This window comes from Gekko japonicus, unplaced genomic scaffold (assembly GCF_001447785.1).
Source record: "Gekko japonicus isolate JY-2015 unplaced genomic scaffold, Gekko_japonicus_V1.1 scaffold64, whole genome shotgun sequence".
NCBI classification, from domain to species: domain Eukaryota; kingdom Metazoa; phylum Chordata; class Lepidosauria; order Squamata; family Gekkonidae; genus Gekko; species Gekko japonicus.
Genome location: NW_015170277.1, coordinates 2,076,448 through 2,101,013, shown reverse-complemented (window position 1 = coordinate 2,101,013; position 24,566 = coordinate 2,076,448). Strand labels below are relative to the sequence as shown.

At 47.9% G+C, this 24,566-nt stretch overlaps 1 protein-coding gene across 1 annotated transcript in view; it reads left to right on the top strand.

The window, feature by feature from the left end:
* The window catches only part of PITPNM2 (phosphatidylinositol transfer protein, membrane associated 2), a 163,713-nt gene that overhangs the window by 18,533 nt on the left and 120,614 nt on the right, over nt 1-24,566 (top strand). The window contains exon 2 of the mRNA XM_015417664.1: nt 21,684-21,898. Within this exon, the coding sequence (XP_015273150.1) occupies nt 21,684-21,898 (215 nt within the window). The remainder of the gene's footprint in view (nt 1-21,683; nt 21,899-24,566) is intronic.

Below are 24,566 nucleotides of genomic sequence, written 5' to 3'. Positions count from 1 at the left end.
AAGAGCCCTGTGAAGTATATTAGGCTGAGAAATTGTATCTGACCAAAGGGGAACTTCTTGTCTCTCTCTCTCTCTCTCTCTCTCTCTGGGTGATTTCTCACTAGAGCTGCGTTTGCCCCAAACACAAACATGTCAATTTCACACCCGAAGCTCCGGGGCTGCATTTTGACTGGGGGGGGGGGGCTTCGCCTGATTTCCTCCGCAGTTTCGTGATCCTGGGTGTGAAATTGACATGTTTGTGTTGGGGCAAACGGCGGCTGTGCTGTGAGGCAGCTCTAGTGAGAAATCGCCCTCTCTCTCTCTCTCTCTCTCTCTCTCTCTCTCTCCTTCTTTCCTTCCTTCCTTCCCCATCGTCAAGCTGACTTCTGGCGACCCCTAGTGGGGTTTTAAGGCAAGGGGCATTTCAGAGGCGGCTTGCCATTGCCTGCCTCTGCGTCATGACGAACCTGGTATTCCTTGGAGGTCTCCTCTCCAAATACTAGCCAGGGCCAGCCCCGCTTAGCTTCCCAGACCTGACAAGATCAGGCTTACCTGGGCTATCCAGGTCAGGGTGACTAGAGAATGTTTCTTTATGAAGAAACGTTATTGTGCTCACACATCCGCATTCAAGCTCTTTCCTCCTAGCCAGAGATGGACATTGTCTGCCTTTTGGGGGTGTGTGCGGTGTGTGTGTGCGGAATCAGGGCTCCAAGCAACCGATCTCTGGTGCCTTTCCTTCTTTGCGCCTGCTATGCTCCCTTCTCCTTTGGTAGCCAAAGTATTTGAGCTTCAACTTCAGTCTCTGGCCTTCCAGGGGAACAATCAGTCCTCAAAGAAATCAACCCTGACTGTTCCCTGGAAGGCCAGATACTGAAGCTGCAGCTCAAATACTTTGGCCACCCAATGAGAAGGGAGCACTCGCTGGAGAAGACCCCGATGCTGGGAAAGATTGAAGGCCAAAGAAAAAGGGGACGGCAAAGGATGAGACGGTTAGACAGTGTTATCGAGGCAACGGGCCGAAGCACGACGGAAGACAGGAGGGCCTGGCGTGATCTGGTCCATGGGGTCATGAAGAGTCAGACTCGACTGTGCGACTGAACAACAACAAGTTGTTGCCGTCCAGCCATTTAGACTGACCTCTGTCCTTCAAGGGCATCACCTGAGCTGTAGCAACAGCTCTGCCATCTGCTGAGCCCAAGGAGGAGACTCTGACAACCAGGCCTTCTAAGACTCACTGGGAGGGGCTGTGGCTCAGCGGCAGAGCCTCTGCTTGGCATGCAGAACATCCCAGGTTCAATCCCCGGCATCTCCAGTTAAAGGGGCCGGGCAGTAGATGGTGTGAAAGGCCACTCCTCAAGACCGCGGAGAGCCACTGAGTGTGTGAGTAGACAATACTGCCCTAGATGGACCAGTGGTCTGATTCAGTATAAGGCAGATTCATGTGTTGGGGAAAGGCTGTGGCTCAGTGGTAAAGCATCTGCTTGGGACACAGAAGGTTGCAGGTTCAGTCCCTGGCCTCTCCAGGTAAAAGGATCAGGTAGCAGGTGGTGTGAAAGACCCTCACCTGAGACCCTGGAGAGCAGCTGGGAGTCTGAGTAGGCAGCACTGACCTTGATGGGCTGAGAATCTGATTCAGCAGAAGGCAGCTTCATGCGACTGATGCCCAGGCCTCGCTCTTCATTCTGAGCACCTGGTCACTACCAGGGGTTCCCTTCGCTGCGCATCCAAGCTCCTAATACCCGGTCCCCTTCCTTCCTTCCTTCCTTCCTTCCTTCCTTCCTTCCTTCCTTCCTTCACCTCCCTCCCTCCCTTCCTTCCATCTCTGCCTCCCTGTCCGCTTGCCTCTGTTGATCTTCAGCTGATGTTTTTTGGAACCTGACCTCTTGCCTGCATTGTCCTAAGTCACTTCCAGCCAAAGTCACTTCCAGCTTCCAGACATTTGACTGAGGCTTATGGAACTTCTTACCTGCCCTGGGCCATGCTGCTTCCCTCTGGTCTCTCCGGACCGATATCCAGCTTCCCTTCGGCCCCAGTACCGGAGCTTGGGACCAAGCTCCCTCCAGACTCTGGTCCATGCTCCCTCTAAGCCATGGAGTCCTGTGAGCAGAAATTCTACTTTGTGAGCTACTGGCGTTAAAGTTGTGAGCAGGTGATTTGGCTCCTGCATAAATGAGCCCTCCTTCCTGTGCTAAGACAAAAATGTATGAGCCGGAGGCTAAGACATTGTGAGCTACCTCACACTCACTCAGCTTAGAGGGAACGCTGACTCTGATCTACTTAGTGTGCATCTGTATTCCAGTGCAGTTGTGTCCCTTTCTCTGTCCGCTGCCCTCGCTCTTGAACCAGATGTGCTGTAGCAACACAGACATTTCCCCCCTCTGGGCTGAGAGCTTGACTTCTGCCTCGCAGATAGTTTGGCCCAGGCTGGCCTTGCTGAGGGTTTTGTCTGTGACAAGGACAGGACAGGCACGGTGCCGGTGTTGGCTGAGCCATCATGACAATAAAGGAATACCACGTAATTTGTAAATAAAGTTGACGACCTATTGGGAAAGTTCAGTATTCATTTAAAGAATACAACTTTGGTGGATTATAGGCGTCAACCAGGACCTTGAACTGAATCTAGAACCTAATAGGTAACCAGTGGAGTAACCATAGAATAGGTGTAATAAGCCACTCCATAAGAACATAAGGGATGCCAACGTTGGATCAAGCCAAAGCCCCATCCAGTCTAACACTCTGTATCACACAGTGGCCAGAAAAACCAGGGTGGCCACCAGTGGGACCAGGACATTAGAAGCCCTCCCACTGTTGACCCCCCCAAGCATCAAGATGACAGAGTATCACTTGCCCCAGAGTCCCTATCTATACCTTGTGGCTAATAGCCACTGATGGACCTCTGCTCCAGATGCTTATTTAATTCCCTTTTGAAGCCGTCCATGCTTGTAGCCACCACCACTTCCTGTGGCAGTGAATTCCAAGTGTTAATCCCTCTTTGGGTGAAGAAGTACTTCCTTCTATCCGTTCTAACCCGGCCGCTCAGCAATTTCATGGAGTGCCCACGAGTTCTTGTATTGTGAGAAAGGGAGAATAGTACCTCTTTCTCAACCTGCTCTTTCCCATGGCATGGATCCATGTGGCCGGATCAGCTAAGTCAAGGTAGGGAGTTGTCTTCCATGCTAAAATGTACTTAGATCTGTTCATGGGTTCAGGATTAATTCATTCCAAGTTCCTTTCTTTTTAAATTTTATCATACAAACTGGTTTTGTTCTACAAACAGATTATGCAATCATATGTAGAAAAATATTCATTCTAATTCTAATAACAGCCAACAACAGTACTGTAATCACAGTAGAGATAATACGTGTGATTCAACACAATGCCTTGGTTGTCAACTATTCCAGTATATTCTAAAAGGAATTCCAGGCATCATAAAACACTGTTTTCAATTCAACATCCTCTTTTGTTAATGTTCAAGAATAATCCATGTTCATTTCAAACTTCTGTTACTGGACTAGTTAGTAGGACTTTTCCAGATTTTAGCTGGGTCATTCTGAGACCCTGTTTAGCCCTTTCCCTGAGTTCAAAGTGACCTCCTTATATTCAGTCCACCTTTAAATACATAACAATTACATATATCCTAATCAGATTATTTCTAGAGGATGCATGTTTTGACTCAAATGGCGTGCTCCGATCTTATTTGTGGCCACCGGTGACATCATTTGATTTGCAATTAGTGCTAATGATTTACGTGCCAGGCAGAAGCCTGACCAAAGCTAGCCGTAAAAAAAATATATCCAAATTGCTGATGTAATTGCGTTGCTATGGAAACCGATGTTGGAGCTTAAGGCTGACTGTATCTATAACATGATGCTGGCTGGATAAGTAAAGCAAAACAGACCGTGGATGCCAATAAACCTTAAAAGGAGATGAATATGGTCGCTAGAAGAGCAAGCGGGTAACCTCCTTTTCACCAACCCCTGTAATTTTTTTGAGGCATAGGCTGCATAATTTAAAACTGCACTGGAAGCTCCTGCCGGTTTGTGAACTGAAAAGTGGTAAAAAAGGTGATGAACGAAACCACGCTTAGCTTGTCTCTCGAAACGTGCTTTTGTATGATGTGTTTTTTTGGGGGGGCGTCTAGTTTGTCCCCCTCTTGGGACGGGCGGCACTGTACAAAATACAGCCAGGAGCAAAACAAACAGGCCTTGCAAGCAATGCTCCCTCTAAGCTGTGGAGTCTTGTGAGCAAAAATTCTACTTTGTGAGTGACTTGCATTAAAGTTGCGAGCAAGTGATTTGGCTATTGCATAAATTAGTTTGCTCTGGAGCCCTCCTTCCTGAGCCGAGACCAAAATGTGTGAGCCGGAGGCTAAAAAACTGTGAGCTAGCTCACGCTAACTCAGCTTAGGGGGAACACTGCCTGCAAGGTGCCTTAAAGAGCCTTAGGGGCCAAGCCACATCTGATCTTATGTATCTGACCTGTTCACATGTAAGGGGTCGGTTCTGTTTTAACAGGGAATGGAGTGTTGGGGAAGGAGGGGTTGAACCATTCCATACCTAACCTCCTCTTAACGAGGCTGAAGTTGGTTCCTTATTCCCAGTTCCTCTGTTTTTGGATGAATAAGGAATAAGGAATGAATAAGGAACTGGGAATAAGGAACCAACTTCAGCCTCGTCTCCTCTTAGCTTTTGGCTTGCAGGCAACTCAGTTGTTCTGGAACAAGGTAGCTGGAAAGGTAGCAGGCTATGAGTGGGAGAAGGGTTCTGCACCCCTCTTCCATGCCATCTGATTACACTGCAGGTAAGAGACACACCCCCTCCCCCCGCTTTATATGTGAGGCTGCGATCATATGCACAATTAGACCCGACATAGGCGTGAACGCTGGGTGGATTTAAAGGGCGCGATCAGATAATAACATCTGGAAAGTGCCCCACAGCCGTCGGCAACCCGTTCTGCTCTGCTGCAGAAGCAGAGTTAAAAGACACCGGGGGAAATCCGGTAGTAAATGAGTTGTGACGGGCCACGGACGGGGTTTCCCGTGTTTGATCGCTCCAGTGCGCTCTTGTGCCGTCGGGATGGTCTGATTGAGTCGGGATGGTCTGATTAGGCCATCCCGTCTCTGTGCCACTGTTTTTTCCCCCTTCACAGTATGTGCATCATCGCAAACGCCACAGGGAGACCTCAGTGTGGAGGTACGATTCATCGATTCCTCATTTAAGCGCATGGGAAACAGCACACACACCCACAAAAAGATTCACCCGCAGTTGCGTCTGATCACACACTGACGGTATGTGCCTGCAGCTTCAAAAGGAGGTGTGATCGTGCGACTGCAGGTCAAATTCCTCCGGGGGAAATAGCCTCGCTCCCCCCCCCCATTTTATCTGGCACATGTGACCGCACCCTAAATCTTCCAGGTACAGGGGAAACTGTGCATCAGGCCTAGTTTGGTCTTCTGGCCTCATTTATCACAGATGCAGCTTTTGGGTGGATGCAGGTGGGTAGCTGTGTCAGCATAAACTGGGCATAAAAAGTACCCCCCAAATACCCTTACCGGTATTTTTCAGGTATTATTTAAGCCAAGTACAGATCAGATAATCTGACTGGCTACCGGTATAGCTGAGTCCAAATAAAAGCCGAATTCTTTGGCTTTTATTCTGGTATATTCAGCTATACCGAATGAGCAGTGGGAGCTAAGATCTCTGCGCCGCCTCGGCTGAGGCAGGCTTCTCTTGTAGCTCAGTTTAAACTGAGCTGCAAGAGGAGCCAGATCAGGATCCGCTGGGGTGGCGGGAGCTGAGAGCTCCATGCCGCACACAGATCCTGGGGCCAGCTTCTCCTAAGGGCCGTGGCTTTCTTGAGGGCCATATTGGTTCAGTAACCAAAATCCCCAGAACAAAGTTTGAGTCCAGTGGCACCTTTAAGGCCAGCAAAGTTTAATTCTGGGTGTAAGCTTTCGTGTGCATACACACTTCTTCAGATACCCTGAAACGAGACATCCTTCTGTCAAGGAGCTTAGGGCTGCATACTTCATTTACCCCTTTTTAGCCTCACGGTGACTTGTTGGTGGAAGTTAATCAGAAAGAAGTGAGTTTGGGGGAGGGCCATTCAGTGGTAGGGCATCTGTTCCCAGGTGCAACCCCCAGCATCTCCCATTTAAAAAGCTCACACGATAGGTGATGTGAAATACCTTGATCCTGGAGGGCTGCAGACATAAGAACATAAGAGAAGTCAAGGTTGGATCAGGCCAGTGGCCCATCCAGTCCAACGCTCTGTCACCCAGTGGCCAAAAATACCAGGTGCCATCAGGAGCTCCAGCAGTGGGGCCAGGACACTAGGAGCCCTCCCACTGTTGCCCCCTTAAAAAGGTAAAGGTAAAGGTTCCCTTGCTCGAAAGCCAGTCGAACCCGAATCTAGGGTTGCGGTGCTCATCTCCGTTTCAAAGCCGAAGAGCCAGCGCTGTCCGAAGACATTTCTGTGGTCATATGGCCGGCATGACTAAACACCAAGGCGCACGGAACGCTGTTACCTTCCCACCGAAGTGGTACCTATTTATCGACTTGCAATTTCTTGCTTTCGAGCTGCTAGGTTGGCAGGAGCCGGAACTAGAGACGGGAGCTCACTCCATCATACGGCACACTCGGGTCTCGAACTGCTGAACTACTGACCTTCCACAGCCTGCAGTTCAGCGTCTTAACCACTTGAGCCACCGCAGCTACCCAAGCACAAAAAATACAGTACATCACTTGTCCCAGACTGAGAGTTCCTGTCTATACCTTGTGGTAGCCACTGATGGACCTCTACTCCATATATTTATCTAATTCCCTCTTGAAGCCATCCATGCTTGTAGCTACCACCACCTCCTGTGGCAGTCAGACTATATAATACCAAGGCATGGTAGACCAAGGTCCACTCTTAGATGTGTTAAAGATTAAACATTTTAAAAGGGTTATTTTAAATTCTAAATAATTGTTGTGATTTAATTTTTTTATACCCCATAACATTTGCTGTAATGCTTTCAAAACAGACCAGTCACTGCTTAAAAAAAAAAAGGGATCTGTGCCTTTAGCATTCATCTCTTGTGCCCGTCTCATTCCTAGCAATATTCCACGTATACAGCCAGTGAATTGGGCAGAAATTATTCTGCAGGACGATTGCGTGGGCAGAAGTTCCCCCCCCACCTAACTGATTTCTCTGCTTGCTGATTCTGGGACGCTTCAAGTCCTGGTTGATGGCCAGATGCAAAACACCTGGCCTTGCAAATAAATGTCTGCGTATCCCCATCAGAATGCTGCCGATGCTGCAAGCAGATTGCCTAATGAATGGCGTGTCAAGATTGAATGATCCAAAAGAATTGGTTAACGGTACTCTGCTCTGACTCATACCTTTGGGGGGGAAAGGCAGCCCACCTTTAAAGCTGGCGCTCTCATGTACTTGCTCATGTACACACCGCTTGCTGCAGTATACACAGGAGGCTGTTATCCAGGGGTCTCCTGCAGGAAAGATTCACTGCAAGCCAGCTGTGCTTTAGTCACAGGTAATTCTGCCAATAACTCAGTGCGGTTCTGCTTTTAGGGTTTTGCTTTAATGAACGCTCCCAGCAAAGCCAACAACAAGCCCTAGCCATCTGTCATTGTCCCATTTATTTGTTGCTCTTAGATGGAATGGCAAAAACTTGTGAGGTCTAGCAACAGGAATGCGCAGTAATCAGGCTGACTGTGGGCATTCCCTTTTGCTCATGCCAGCTTTTCAGACAGGGTGATTCGGCATCAAGCCTTCGCTCCACATTTTCTCAACTGGGAGGGAAAAGTGCAGCTGAAAACCACATCCGTTCTGACTGCAGTCACCCCTGAACGGCCATAAAACAGCCATAAATCTATGCAGAAGGTACCATAAAATCCAATGATCAAAGGGAGCAAAAGCGGCATGGAGTGTGGTAAAAGGTAAAGGTTCCCTTGCTCGAAAGCCAGTCAAACCCGACTCTAGGGTTGCAGTGCTCATCTCCGTTTCAAAGCCGAAGAGCCAGCGCCAAACCACGACACCAAACCGAGTGAGCAGGCAGACAGAAAGTTGGGCCCGGTCTCATTAATTTTACAATCCTAGGGTAGCGTTTCTACCTCCCCACTGTGTTGTGTGTCCCCAGGTGGTTCCTAGGGATGCGGTCCAGGTAGCTTTGCCCTGTTTTAAATACAGACTTTAAAGAAGTGCATGCTTAAAAATGCAGTGTTTGAAGAGATGCAAAGATGGGCTGCTTTGACAAGGGAGATTATTCTCTGTATAGCTCTCATTGCACTCTGCAACTTTTCTTTTTTAGCACTGCAAGCAAGGGGCTAGAGTCGAACCCTCCTTTCAGTGGATGCTGAGAGCTAGTACATTTCTCAATAGCTTTTTATAATTTCGTAGCACTGTAGCGGTCTGTGAATTACCTTTTCTAAACCGTGAAAAAAGTCTTCCAGAGGGAGGGTTAGCAGCCATGGGGGGCTGTGGTAAGGAAAATGGCAGTGATGTGGGTGCAACTCACAGACACACCCACCTCAGTTTTCCCTCTAAGCTGAGGATACTGAGGGGGGGACACGATTGCACTCTTTAAATATTTGAAAGGCTGTCATTTGGAGGAGGGCAAGGAACTGTTCCAGTTGGCAGCAGAGGATAGGACCCGAAGCAGTGGGTTTAAATTACATGCCGGAAGGTATCGGCTGGATATTAGGAAGTGGTTCAAAGTGTGGTCAGAGTGGTTCAAAGGTGGAATCAGCCGCCTAGGGAGGTGGTGAGCTCCCCTTCACCGGCAGCTTTCAAGAAGAGGCTGGACGAATCTTTGTCAGAGTTGCTTTAGGCTGGTCCTGCGTTGGGCAGGGTTTGGACGAGAGGGTCTGTATGGCCCCTTCCAACTCTGTGATTCTATGAGTTAGTGTGAGCCCCCTCACGGTTCCTTAGCCTCCAGCTCACACATTGTTGCCTCAGCTCAGGAAGGAGGGCTCCAGAGCAAACTAATTTGCGCAGCAGCCAAATCGCTCTCTCACAAGGGAGAATTTCTGCTCACAAGACTCCACAGCTTAGAGGGGGCATTGCTTCCCATCCACGCGGCATCCAGTAAAGATTGCAGCAAAGCATGGAAGAACATGGAAGCAGAATGCATGGAGGAGGAGATTGTGTGGATGCTCCCCAGACAGACCGGCTTTACGGAAGCCGAGGCAGAGAAAAATAATCTGTTGGGGGGGGGGGGAATCAGGCTCTGTCTTTGTTCTTACCGAGTTAATCTCCAAGGGTCTAAAAAGCCGCGGCTTCACTCCGTTAGGGCTAACAAGGAGAGAGGTTGCACTCCAATTCTAGAATGACCTTAACGAACTAGAGAGCTGGGCAGATAAGAGCCAAGTGAAATCCAACAAGGAAGAATGTAAAACAGTACAGGAGAGAATAACGAAAGCGTTACTATGTCGGGAAGCTCTTCCTCAGAGAAGTTAGGAGGTCATTATACTGGGATAACAGAATAAGCATGAGTTAATCATGTGCTGCAGTGGCACGCAAGGTCGCAGCCATCTGAAGTTGTGTCAGCTTGATCATTGTTTCCAGGAGGTTTAGAAATACTATCCGATGGCGTTCTCCGAAGGGAAGTATTGCCATCATTGCAATGCAAAGTAGTTCAGCTGGAAATTACGAAGCAAAAGATCAGTTACGTCTGTTGTCGGGAAATGACTCAGCCCGACCCCACCTTCCTGAGTAGATATAAATTACCTGCCTACCATTTTTCTTCTCACCTTGACACATAGAGAGTGCTCCCTCTTTCTGTGTTATACCTCTGAGGGTGCCAGTCACAGCTGCTGGCGAAACGTCAGGTCCTATAGTGCCAAGACCATGGCCATGCAGCCCGGAAAATCTGCAGCAACTAAAAGATCAGTTAGATTTGAATCCAGGGGCACCTACGAGACCAACAAGGTTTTCAGGGTATAACATTTCTAGCGTCAAAAAGATCCATTTCTGACTCTTTGCTCATGAAGACTTTGCCCTCTATGAACAGCAGGGTGTACCAAATGTAATAGTATCAGGTTTGGGGGTGTTACACTGATACGAGCCCTGTGCCTCTCGTTTGCAGTGAACACAGTAGCTATATAAATACATCTCAGCAATCCATGGAAACGAAAGCGTGCCAAGTCATTTGTAAGTGTTGTGTAACCTGTATGTCTTTGAAAGGTTGATCTGTAAGCTGTAATCACCGGTCAGTGCGAGAACAATGCTTATCATCTGGTCTAGGGATCTAAGCTCACACCAAACTCAGTCATCGCCTCTTGGACTTGCACAGCCCTTGCTGCTCTGTCCTCAAAAGTAGGTTTTGTTGGAAATTTTGTGCATGCGCACACGTTCCTACATGACACACTTCTGTTGCCTAATCCATTGGAGACAGGAATGTGCCCCCCCCCCGCGTCTTCCCCTTTCGGTGGAATCCATGCCAACCTCTCCCCTATACTTTGTGGATTCTAAAACTTTAATTATAATGATATTTCCAGGAACTGGACCCTCTGGGAAACAGGATGCTTGACTGGATGGACCTTTGATCCAGTCCTGTAAGGCTCTTCTTATGTTCTCCTATTATCTGGGCACAATTGACGAGGCAGTGCTCCCCACTCAACTCTTTCCTTGGTAGCTTCCACCCATGTCACATGTTGTCTCCTGCCCTTCCTTCAGGCAGTGTGTGTGTGTGTTTCCCTTTGTTGTTGTTGTCCAGTCACACAGTCAAGTCCGACTCTTCAAGGCCCCATGGACCAGATCACGCCAGGCCCGCCTGTCTTCCGCCATCCTCTGGAGTTTGCTTAATTTCATGTTTGTTGCATCGATGACACTGTCTAACCATCTCATCCTTTGCCGTCCCCGTCTTCTTTGACCTTCAGTCTTTCCCAGCATCAGGGTCTTCTTCCCCAGTGAGGGCTTTCTCATTGGGTAGCCAAAGTATTTGAGCTTCAGCTTCAGTATCTGGCCTTCCAGGGAACAGTCAGGGTTGATTTCCTTTAGGATTGACTGACTTGATTTTCTTGTAGTCCAAGGGACTCTCAAGAGTCGTCTCCAGCACCATAGTTCAAAAGAATCTATTCTTCGGCGCTCGGCCTTCCTATGCCCTAGGAACAGTCCTGTGGAACTGGGAGATAGTGACTGGCCCAGCACCACCATCTAATGTGTGTGAGTGTGGGATTTAGCCCACATGTGGAACGTTGCAACTCTTCCTTCCCACCTGCCCGCCTGCTCGCCCGCCTGTATTTTTTGTGTGTGTTTGTGGATGTGTGTGCACCTGGAAGTCATGGCGACCTCTGGTGACTGACCCCTACTGGGGGCCTGGACGATATTCAGAGAGGTGGCTGAATAAAGCCTGCCCCTGTGCTCCCGATGTGGTATTCCAAGGAAGTCTCCCATCCAAGTAGTAAACACAGTCCATCTAAGTACTAATCACAGTCAATCCTGCTCAGCTTCTGAGATCTGACGAGATCAGGCTTGCCTGGGCTATCCAGGTCAGGGCGTGCTTTGCATCTTTCTGACCCACAACGTACTTTCTCATGATACTTCTCTTCCTAATCTCCCCTACACTTGCATGCATGCATACATGCATGTGTGTGCCGTCAAGTTACAGCCACCCCAGCAATGGCTTTCAGGGCAAGTGAGAAGCAGAGGTGGTTCACCAGTGCCTTCCTCTGTGGAGTCTTCCTTGGTGGACCTCCACCCAAGTACCGACCTTGCTTTGCTTCCAAAATCTGACAAGATTGGGCTATGCCATTCCACACCCTAGCAAACCAGGACCAAGGAGTACATTTCCAACTGGCAATGTAATACATGACACCCAGAATACTATAACTACATCCGGGGCTCTTTTTGTAGAAAAAGCCCAGCAGGAACTCATTCGCATAATAGGCCACATCCAACAGCAGGAACTCATATTGGGCCACACCCCTGACAGCACAGCTCATTAGCACATTAGGCCGCACCCCCATGTTACCAGAAGTGTGGTCATCCAGCCACACCCACCTTTTGCTTGTTATTCTGTTTACCTTCTTTGTTGTCAAAACCCAGGGCCTTTTTTTGTAGCAGGAACTCCTTTGCATGTTATGCCACAAGCCCCTAATGTAGCCAATCCTAATGAGTTCCTGCTGTTGGGTGTGGCCTATTATGCTAATGAGTTCCTGCTGGGCGTGGCCAACTTGGGAGCCAGCCGGAACTCCGTTCCTGTGCGTTCCTGCCCAAAAATAGCCCTGACTGCAACTATTTTGGTTAATATTCTTAACTGGCTTGATGAAATTGCTAAACTAGTGTGCAGAATACGGGCTTTCTTATTGGCAAATCTGGAAAGGTTTGCTACAGAATACGCTTGGCTGTTGTGACATGATAGAAGATTCCTACGTGGAAAGCACCTCTGTGGAGGAGTTAGCATGCAAACTGGGCGTATATTGATATGCACGACAATTGCACATGCACATATTTTGCTGTGCGCACTTGTTTTGGGAAGCTGTAATTGACAGACCTATATAACATCCCAATGATTCTCCTGCCATTTATTACAGAGGTCCTTATAAGTATTCTCTCATTGACCTTTCACTGGGGAAGGGGATCCCACAGGTCTACAACTGAACCTGCTTTCATCTGCAGAGCTGGTTGCAGCTCTTATGTCCCCTTGTGAAAAAAATTTGATAAATGGGGAGCAGGGGGTGGGCAGTGTTCCCTCTAAGCTGAGTTGATGTGAGCTAGCTCACGGTTTTTTAGCCTCCGGCTCACACGTTTTTGCCTTAGCTCAGGTAGGATGGCTCCAGAGCAAACTAACATATGCAGTAGCCAAATCCCTCGCTCACAACTTTAATGCCGGTAGCTCACAAAGTGGAATTTTTGCTCACAAGACTCCACAGCTTAGCGGGAGCATTGGCGGGGAGTTGTTTGCTTGCGTGACGTTCATTGGAATGGCCCTTTCCATTACGGCTGTCGCGGAGTCATGTGCCGTCTCCCGTCCTGTGTATGTTTATGCCGCCCTGCTGGGAGATTTATTTTAATAAAAGCCTTTTTAAGTAACTTCCATTCTTGCTAATCATAGTGCATCTGCTCCTCCGGGCGCCCCCCCCCCCCATTAGTAATCTAATGCTATTACTTTAGCCAGGATAGATCTGTGTCACCATCTGCCCTGGAATTCTACCGACAGGGGCCGGCGTCCGGCACGCCAGGAGTCAGTGTGACAGCCGCAAGGGGAGAGTTCTAAGGGGATGACTGGATTTTCACTTGTAATTCAGTGTTAAGAGGGTTTGCCGTGATTACGCTGAGACGTCACTCTCCTCTGAAAGCCTTGAGCCACTCTTGCCGATTGGTGGAGGGGACCGCTCCCCTTGGGCATTCCGGCGGGGGCACGCTCTTACTCTCCTGATCTCAGGTTAATGCTTGGGTCGACCCCCCTGTTGTCTCCACGAAGGCTACGGAGGTGGGACGGAGGCGAAGCGCCGAAGGTCCTGCCTGCAACAAATAATAAGGCTTTAGAGCAAATGTTGAGTCCAGTGGCGCCTTTAAAACCAACGAAGGTTTATTCGAGATAAACCTCGAATAAACCTTCGTTGGTCTTAAAGGTGCCACTGGACTCAAAACTTGCTCTTCTGCTTCAGACCAACATGGCTCGCCCACCTGGATCCTTCTCCAACTAAAGTTTTAGTTCACGGAAGGGCTCTGTAGAGGCACTGGGGCAGAAGCGGTCTCCCCTCAAAGGGCAGATTAAATAACTGGTGGTGGCCGGAAAGGGCAATCGAGTTGCAGTCAGCTTTTGGCGACCCTGTAGAGTTTCTGAGACAAGAGACTTTGGGTGCGGTCAGACGGCATGCTGAGAGCGGGTTAAACTGCTCCAGCCTTGATGCGGTCTTTTTTAACCTGGAGAATCGCGATCATACTCACCTCCTTGCTCCGGATCGCCGTGCAGCCACATTGCTCCCCGCTGTCCACAGGCGGGAGCATGAGTTGGTGTTGGTTTTTACTCTTTCTCCGTTTGGGCATGCGCACAGGCAGCCATCTGTAGAACTAACATTTTTGCGCGTGCGCAGAACAGCAATTTCCACTTCAACCCGACTGCTGTAACACTTCCCTTTAAACTTTAAAGGAACACTTCCCTTTAAACTTTTACCCCGAAAATGGCCTCCGTGAGATCCTGAACTCGTCTAAAGGTTAAAACTAGACACAGTTTAAACATTATTTTTAATAATGCGGTGGCGGAGCTCCGCCTATGCACACACCGCCAACGCTTGGGAAAAAATGGTGGGTGAAAAGCAGAAGCCTCGTGTAGCTTTCGAGCGGGGAGGGGGCTTAAACCGGAAGTGGCTTGACACTGGAGGAGGGGGGAAATGCGGCTGGAACCAGAGAATCAGGAAAACACCACTTGGGGACGTGGTATCAAAATACTCCGGGTTAAAGTGGTTTTGAGCCGGAAAGTGATGGTTGGGGCCAGGAGGCAGATGTTGACTGTGTGATGGCGCAGATAAAATCCGTTTCTGAGGCAGGCCGAAAGTGGACTAAACGGCCCATCTGAATGCACCCTTTCAGAGGTGGTTTGTCGTTGCCTGCCTTTGCTTCTGCATCGCAATCCCGGACTTCCCTGGCGGAATGAAGTCCAAATACTAACCGCGGCCAACTTGGCTTGGCTTCCGAGATCTGACGAGAGCGGGTTAGAACGACATTGTAGTTGTTTCGATGGGATGAATCATAGAATCATAGAACGTTAGAGTTGGAAGCGACCTTGCAGGTCATCTGGTCTAACCCCCTGCACTCTGCAGGAGCGTAGCCGAAAGATAGCCCTGCAACATACCCGAAAGATGGTCCTCCAGGCAGGGCTATTTTTGGGCAGGAACGCACAGGAACAGAGTTCCGGCTGGCTCCCAAGTTGGCCACGCCCAGCAGGAACTCATTAGCATAATAGGCCACACCCAACAGCAGAAACTCATTAGGATTGGCTACATTAGGGATGTGTGGCCTAACATGCAAAGAATTTCCTGCTACAAAAAAGCCCTGGGTTTTGACAACAAACAAGGTAAACAGAATAAGAAGCAAAAGGTGGGTGTGGCTGGATGAGCACACTTCTGGTAACATATGAAGCTCTCTTACTAAATCAGATCATCGGCCCATCAAGATCAGTATTGCCTACTCAGACTGGCAGCAGTTCTCCAGGGTCTCTTATTCATCACTTACTGCCTGGTCCTTTCCAACTGGAGACGCCAGGGATTGAACTTGGGGCCTTCTGCATGCCAAGCAGAGCCTGTGTCACTGAGCCACAACCCCACTGAGCCACACCTACCAACATGAGATTGATTGACTCAATCAAGGAAGCCACGGCCCTCAGGTGGCAAGACCCCCGCAAGGCTGTTAACGATCGGACATTTTGGAGATAATTAATTTGTAGGGTTGCCATAAGTTGCAAGCGACTTGACAACACTTAGCACACATACAGCACACACACACACGCACACACATGTTCAAAAAGGCCAGCAACCCAATCTTAGGATGCATGAACAGAAGCGTGGTGTCCAGATCCCGGGAGGTAGTAGTTCCACTCTATTCTGCTATGGTCAGGCCTCGCCTGGAGTCCTGTGTCCAGTTTTGGGCACCACGTTTTAGGAAGGATGTTGACAAGCTCGAGTGTGTCCAGAAGAGGGCAACCAGGATGGTGAGAGGGCTGGAATCCAAGTCTTATGAGGAAAGGCTGAAAGAGTTGGGTATGTTTAGCCTGGGAAAGAGAAAGCTTAGAGGGGACATGATTGCAGTCTTCAAGTATTTGAAGGGCTGTCATGTAGCTGCGGTGGCTCAAGTGGTTAAGACACTGAACTGCAAGCTGTGGAAGGTCGGTAGTTCAGCAGTTTGAGACTCGAGTGTGCCGCATGACGGAGTGAGCTGCCGTCTCTAGTTCCAGCTCCTGCCAACCTAGCAGTTTGAAAGCAAGAATTTGCAAGTAGATAAATAGGTACCACTTCAGTGGGAAGGTAACAGCGTTCCGTGTGCCTTGGTGTTTAGTCATGCCGGCCACATGACCACGGAAATGTCTTCGGACAGCGCTGGCTCTTCGGCTTTGAAACGGAGATGAGCACCGCAACCCTAGAGTTGGATTTGACTGGCTTTCGAGCAAGGGAACCTTTACCTTTACCTTTACCATGTAGAAGATGGAGTGGATCTATTCTCTCTTGTTCTGGATTGCAAAACTAGATCTAATGGGCGGAAATTACAAGGGAGTTGTTACCGGCTAAATATCAGGAGAAACTTCCTAAGAGTGGTTGAGCCGTGGAACAGGCTGCCTCGGGAGGTGGTGGATGCTCCTTTGCTGGATGTTTTCAAGCAGAGGCTGTACGATCATCTTTCGGGTACGTTGTAGGGCTATCTTTCAGCTATGCTCCTGCAGAGTGCAGGGGGTTGGACTAGATGACCTGTAAGGTCCCTTCCAACTCTAACATTCTATCATTCTATGATTCCCCAAGTTCTGGGGCAAAGAAAACTGAATTCAGTGGCCTGGATAAATTGGCCAATTTAAGCAGCCTGAGGATCGATTGCACCATTATTTTCTTGTCAGTCCTGTTTTACTGCTTTCACAGTATAAAATGCATCGTGCATAATTTAGCATATGATACCCTTTCACATATTTATTAAATTAGAGAGTGTATAAATGTTTCATTTCTCCGCAAGCAAACTGCAAATACTGGGAAGACAGAACGCTGCAAACTGCTGCACTCAATGCTACTTTAGCACACCTGTTTTTGCCACCTGAGGGGGGGGGGGATTAAACCTGGAAATAGAAAGCATATGTTTTTGTAGTAAACAAAAGAAAGGGGCAGACATAGGGACAGGTAAAGTAATCTGGGGGAAACGTAAAGCAGAATCGTGCTGAATCTGACTAAAAGTTTATTATCTACTCCAGCAACCTATTTCCCACTCTGGCCTACCTCACACCATGGAGACGAAGGCTTTCTCCTTTGTTATTGCCCCAACAGCGGCTTGTATTTAAAGGTATACTGCCATCGAACATGGAGGTTTCATTTAGCCATTGCGGTGAACAACCATGGGTTCCCTGAGGGCAGTGAATTTTAAAACCGCTGCAGTTAGGGTAGCCGTCTTCCGGTTGGGGCCTGGAGATCTCCCGCTATTGTGACTGATCTTCAGGTGATAGATATCAGTTCCCCTGGAGAAAATGGCTGATTTGGAGGCTGGACTCTATGGCATTGTACTCCGCTGAGCTCTTCCTTATGGCACACCAGTGTTCCCTCTAAGCTGTGTGAGCTAGCTCACAGTTTTTTACCCTCCGGCTCACACATTTTTGTCTTGGCTTCAGACGTATGGCTCCAGAGCAGACTAATCTATGCGGCAGCCAAATCGCTCGCTCACAACTTTTAATGCCAGTAGCTCACAAAGTGACATTCTTGCTCACAAGACTCCGCAGCTTAGAGGGAGCATTGCTGCACATGGATGAACTTGAAAGTTGCCGACTTGTTCACGGAGCCTGCATCTGTTAACAGAGGACAAGGCAAGGCTATGCTCATATGTGGGCCTGTTTAAACTTAGTATATCCTTTTTAAAAAGTGCTGTAGAACTTTAAACACTCAGTATATTGCCTGGAAAGGAGAAAAAACACACACGTATGCTCTCTCCTTCTCTCTCCCTCCTTTCTTATTGGCTGTTTTTCTTGCTGTCATGTCCTCAGACAGAGATTTGGGTCTTTCGCATCTTATTAATCATTCCTTTTTTGTTAAAGCAGGAGTTTCTTTTCATCTTGCTTGCCTGCCAACAATAAAAGGTCATTACTGAAGTGTCTTTTACAGTCAATTCATAACTCTAATCTCAGCATGTGTTTAATTCCCCAAGTGCCGGCCTCTCAAAAGCACTTGTAAAATGCAAACCAAAGGAGGGGTGGGGGGTGGGGAATTAAAGAGAGAGCTGAGAGCATCGTCTGGTTACAAATGAAAACTGGAAGTTCCTGCACTAGCCTTGACGATGCCACATGAACTAAAAAGAATAAAGAGCCTCTTCCAGTTTTAATTTTTGGTGCTGCTTATAAACCTTTCTTATGGAAATAATGGCATTTCCACAAATACTGTGGAACATTCTCTCATAGAAACAGGGGTCATTTCGTAGAAAAAGAGGTGCAGGAGCTCATTAGCATAACTCATTAGCATAACTTATTTGCATATGCCACGCACCCTGACATCACCGGAAGTGTGTCAGAAGGCAACACCCACTGCAACTTACCTGGCTGCTTCTTTCTCCTTGTGGCCCAGGGCTGCTGGGAGCAGGGGGCGGGGCTTGTTGCATGTGCCTGCCCCCTGGGCTCTTTACTAGCGGAGCTCCGCTCCTGTGCGCTCCTGCAAGAAATGACCCCTGCGGCTCAGTACTTAACAGACACGACTCATTTTGGGCTTTTCCATACTTTCTACTTACTCTTAATTGTCTTGCCATCATTTTCTCACCAATCCTCCAGAATGGCCCATTGTTGGAAGTTACAAGTTAGAACACTTCTATTCAGTATTTACTGAGTTAATGCTGTGTTCTAAATCACATGTTTGTTTGTATCCTATCTGCTTAGAGAGTTAGAAAGCCCGCCAGATACAGATCTAGTTTGTTGTCCTGATTGGAAGATAGAGTGGCTAGTATTAGCATTTTATGACCCTTTGTCCAGAGCTAAGAAGAAGCTCCACTCTCCATTAGACCTTAGCCATGTAAGGAAGTCTATCTAGACATGAGGATGTAGAAATAAAGCTCTTTGTTATTTTACCTCCTGTTTACCCTACCCTTGATAGGTTGTTAGTAAACTTTTATATTTTGAAACTACCATGGACTCAGACTCATTTTTACTCTGCTAAACTCTGCTGAATTAAGAAATTAAGAAATTAAATACTAAACCATCTAACACCCATGCATCCTCTTTATTTTACTTTATTTCTTATTTGGAATAATAGATTAGAATAGTAGATTATAATGTAACGTAATGAATAGTAGAATGTAATGTAATTTGGAATGGTCGATGGGAATGTGTTTCTCCGGCCTGGGGACAGGGGAAATCTACACAGCCAATCGCCCCACTTCAAAAAAGATGCTGTAAGAGGCGACGGATGTAGCATAATGGCAGGGTCTCAGTTAGAACAAATTTTGAGTCCAGTGGCACCTTTAAGACCAACAAAGGTTTATTCAAGGTATAAGCTTTTGTGTGCACGCAGGGTCTCAGTTAATTACCATCAGCATTCCACAATTAAGAATACCTCTGCCCATCAGTCTCCAAGTTTGACATATTTATTTCCTTCATCGCCCCCCCCCCAATTAAGCCCAAACAAATGGTAGCCATATAAACTAAGCTTGCTATTCTTGTTTGGTCCTTGAATCTGTTAAACATCTTCATTATGCTGTATGCCAATTTACTGCTCACCCTCTAGAGATGTAAAATTTCCGGAAATTTTGAAGCTCAGAAAAAAACCTATATTTTTTCAGGGGGAAACAGAGATTTTCGGAAAAATTGAAAAAAATGCTACATTAGCATTTCTTTTGTTTTCTAGATTGAAAGTCATTCTGTTACTTTAGGAACATAAAATATGACTATGGACATTTTTACTTGGCATGAAATTATCACAACTAGCATATTAAAAATATAGTGTATCCAAACAATTATTACAAACAGAATACCCACCCACATGCAAAAACAAAACTGAAACCTTTTTCTTTTCTTGTGACAATAGCACCTCCTAAAGGAAGAAATGCATCTTGTTCTTGCATTGGAGAGTTCAGTTTGTAACCTAGGACTTGCTTGTCCTCAGTGCACAGAAATTAGATCAATCTGATACTATACATATTTTTTAGAAATGATTTGGAAAATATTTGAACACCTTGTCTTAAAATATTTTATTCATCATGTTAAAATGTTCCATAATCATTTTTTTCTTTTCTTTTTTTCAATTCTTCCAATTTTTTGGAAAAAAACAAAAAAGGCTTCAGAAAAAACAAAAAAGGGTTCCCCCAAAAAATTTTCCATTCCCCCCCCCCCCGGGCCTTTTACATCTCTATCACCCTCTACCTGTATGTATGGACTGGTAATTTCCATTTCATTGTATCTGAAGAAGTGTGCATGCACACGAAAGTTCATGCCTTGAATAAAACTTTGTTGGTCTTAAAGGGGCCATTGGGCTCAAACTTTGTTCTCCTAATTTTCTTGGCAGTCAGTTTTCTTGGCATTGGAAGCGGCTTGGGTGTGGTTCTTCCCCATGTCTGCCCTCCCTCTGCATATTCACAGTAGTGAAGTCAGTTTATTTGCCATTTTCCTTGTATCTCCATGAGAGATGGGAATAGAGACTTACCTTTTTAAAGATGAGGATAGAGACTTACCTTTTTAAAAAAATGCAATCTGGGAATTCTGAGAATCTGCTAAACCAATCATTACAGTGGAAGAAAAAGGCAACTCAGAATCAGCTTCCAGAAATAGATTGGAGTGAAAGTGGTCTCAAAAGAAAAAATAGAGGTGGGCGGGGGAATTAATGCGAAAACTACAGGCACAAAAATGTGTGAGAAATCAGGGAATAAACTGAAGCAGTAAGGCCAGAGTTAACAAAACCCATGCAGAAAAGCCCTGCACTCCAAATATGGAAGAGCTACATCCAAGACCAGTAGCACCTTAGAGGGAGGGAAGGTGGCATGGCACGGCCTGATCTTGGAAGCTTAGCAGAGTCAGCATCAGATGGGAGACCACCAAGGAAGACTCCGCTGAGGAAGGCAATGGCAAATCACCTCTACCTCTCACTTGCCTTGAAAACCCCTTATCAGGGTTGCCATAAGTTGGCTGCAATGGGACAGCCCTTTACACACACACACAAAGAAGAAGAGATTGGATTTATACCCCGACCTTCACTACCCAAAGGAGTCTCAGAGCGGCTTATAAACTCCTTTCCCTTCCCCTCCCCACAACAGACACCCTGTGAGGTAGGTGGGGGCTGAGAGAGCTCTTGACAGAAACTGCTCTTTTTCAAGGACAGCTGTGCCCAGATCTATGTCTTGCCCAAGGTCCTCCAGCAGGTGTAAGTGGAGGAGTGGGGAATCAAACCCAGTTCTCCCAGATTAGAGTCCCCGCACTTAACCACTACACCAAACTGGCTCTCCTTGGAGACCACCAAGATTTGGGAGATATCAGCTTTCAAGCGTCAGAGTCTCCTTTGTCGGATTCCAAACATAATTATTTGTTTTGTGAGCCAAAAGAATGTTGGGGACTGCCGTTTGGCGAAGGGTGTTCATATGAGGATTCTCTGAGATTCTTTGCCTTTCTCTCTCACAGGACAATAGTACCCAGAATTCCCTGGGGAAAGAGAACAACCATTTGAACCAAGGTTTTAAGTTTGTAGTGTTGCAGTGACCAGAGTAACTAAATACATTCTAATGATTTGTGGGTAGGATACTTCCTGTGGGCTGCGTCAGAAAGATACATGGGCCTTTTATCTGTGTCTGTGCACCTGAAGTTGCCTAATACCGATCAGACTATTCGTCCACATAGCCCTGTACTTCGGCTTTGACTGCTGTACTCTTCTTTTAGCTGGGAATGCCGGGAATTTGAATCTGGGACCTTCTACATTGGGAGCATGCGCTCTGCCACAAAACTATGGGCTCCTCCCTGAATTGCACATTTTCTTAGTCCCAAAGTCCCACCGGTGTGCATGTGTGTGCACTCTCCCAGTCTGCTAATAACCTCCTTGTCATTTCAGAAAAAGAGCCGAGAAGAGACGTGCGGTGAAGGCAGCGGTGTCGAGATTTTGGAAAACCGGCCGTACACAGATGGTCCTGGTGGTAACGGACAGTACACCCATAAAGTATACCATATTGGTATGCATATTCCCAGTTGGTTTCGGTCTATACTGCCAAAGGCAGCATTAAGAGTCGAAGAGGAGTCCTGGAATGCGTATCCTTATACAAGGACAAGGTATTTCTTTCTCTCCCCGTCCTGTCCTTTATGCGTTGATAATTTCCCAGACAGAGTGCTTTGTAAGGTTACCCTTCGTTTGTCTCCCCAGCAGCCCTGTGATGTAGGACATGCTGATTCCCATTTCATAATGGGGAAACGACTGCTTTCCTTCCGGCAGCCCATGCTTATGGTGGTGCTCTGTTCAGGACAAAGGTTTCCCTTGCTCGAAAGCCAGTCGAATCCGACTCTAGGGATGTGGTCAGGGGTCATTTCGTAGAAAAAGAGCTAGGGGAACTCATTAGCATAACTCATTAGCATATGCCACACACCCTGACATCAGGGGCCTGGCGGTGGACTTGCAAGGCCAGCGGGAGTACGAGGAAGCCCCGCCAAGGCCCTCCCTGGCCCCAGGCAGGCAGGGGTGGGGAGAAGCGGGGAGGAAGCAACCTACCCTCCCTCTTCTCCTGCCTCCTCCTGGCTGAATGAGGGCTGGAAGCGGGGCGGCCGGAAGCAGGGGGCGGGGCTTCGTCATGTGCCCCACCCCCCTGCACCTCACCCGGGGGAACTGTGTTCCCCTGCGTTCCCCCCCGAAATGACCTCTGGATGTGGTGCTCATCTCTGTTTCCAAGCCAAAGAGCCAGTGCTGTCCGAAGACGTTTCCATGGTCATGTGGCTGGCATGACTAAACACCAAGGCGCACGGAACGCTGTTACTTTCCCACCGAAGCAGTACCTATTTATCTACTTGCAATTTCTTGTTTTCGATCTGCTAGGTTGGCAGGAGCTGGGGCCAGAGATGGGAGCTCACTCCGTCACGCGGCACCCGGGTCTCGAACTGCTGACCTTCTGGTCTGCTGTTCAGCATCTTAACCACTGAGCCACCGCAGCCCCTCAGGACAAAGAAAGGATCTCATTTGCTTGTATGCTTTCTCTCAAGCCCCAGTTAGAACGTTTGCAAGCGGTGTATAAAATCGCATACTCAGAGGTTGTATTCTGCACCTTTGCAAACGGGTTGAATTCTTACGTCACATTTCGTGATTGTGGTTCTCAGACATTTGACCGGACGTAGCAGTGCCTGAGAGGCAGTGCTCTATAGTGGTTAGAGTGTTGGACCAGGACTCTGGTTTATGTCTTGATGATGCTGAAGCATATTAGGTGATCTTGGGCCAGTCACATGTTCTCAACTAAGCCTAGAAGAGAAGAAGAGATTGGATGTATACCCCGCCCTTCACTACCCAAGGGAACTCCTTTCCCTTCCCCTCCCCACAACAGACACCCTGTAAGGTAGGTGGGGCCGAGAGAGCTCTGACAGACACTGTTCTTTTTCAAGAACAGCTCTCGTCAGAACTATGGCTTGCCCAAGGTCACCCAGCAGGTGCAAGTGGAGGAGTGGGGAATCAAACCCGGTTCTCCCAGATTAGAGTCCACGCACTTAACCACTACACCAAACTGGCTCTACCTTACCAGAGGCTCTTTTGAGGATAACATGCAAGAGAGAAGAATGCTGGCACAAGGGTAGTAGGTACCATTCCATCACTGTCATCTTTAACATTCCCAAGTCCTTCAGCCCATCTTTAATTGCTGTTTGCAATACGGGACTCACTTTTACTTCACTTCTGAATCCTGTTTTTACCTTTTGGCGGTCTGCGTCCACCTGGTACTCCCCCCACACACACACACACTTTTGCCCTTTCCTTTCTCTCCTCGTTTTCTGGCTTCCCGTTCCTCTTCCGAAAGAACAGTCACGGGGAGGCGGGTAGAACTCACCGTAGGGCATGTAATGACTCACTGTGAGCGCTCCAGCCTCTAACAGATCCAGACTGTCAAGCTGGGTTCATTCTGTGCTCCCAGGCCGGCCCGTGGGAGAGGAACTGCCGGGACTCAGCCGTGTCAGCTAATTAATCTCTCTGCATCAGGAGGCCGGGGCAGGCGAGGCTTCCTGACCCCCCACCCCCACCCCTTTTCTGGGTCACGCTGGCTTATGGGTCTGACTTGCGGATTCTCGGCTGCAGACCTTTTGTCTTTTCTCCCCATTGCCCTGCTTCATTTCCCCCTGCCTCAGCCCCTTGTTTTCGTTTGTGTATCGCAAGAACATAAGAACTTAAGAGAGAAGCCAATGCTGGATCAGGCCAACACTCCGTCACACAGTGGCCAGAAATACCAGGTGCCCTCAGGAGGTCCAGCAGTGGGGCCAGGACACTAGAAGCCCTCCCACTATTGCCCCTGCCCCCCCAAGCACCAAGAATACAGAGCATCACTTGCCCCAGACCGAGAGTTCCTGTCTATACCTTCTGGCTAAGAACGAACCTAAACAGCATGATAAAAAGTAGAGACATCACCCTGCCAACAAGAGTCCGCATGGTCAAAGCAATGGTATTCCCAGTAGTCATGTATGGCTGCGAGAGTTGGACTATAAGGAAGGCCGAGCGCCAAAGAATAGATTCTTTTGAACTATGGTGCTGGAGAAGACTCTTGAGAGTCCCTTGGACTGCAAGAAGATCAAATCAGTCAATCCTAAAAGAAATCAACCCTGACTGTTCCCTGGAAGGCCAGATAATGAAACTGAAGCTCAAATACTTTGGCCACCAAATGAGAAGGGAGCACTCACTGGAAAAGACCCTGATGCTGGGAAAGATTGAAGGTCAAAAGACGGGGACGGCAAAGGATGAGATGGTTAGACAGTGTCA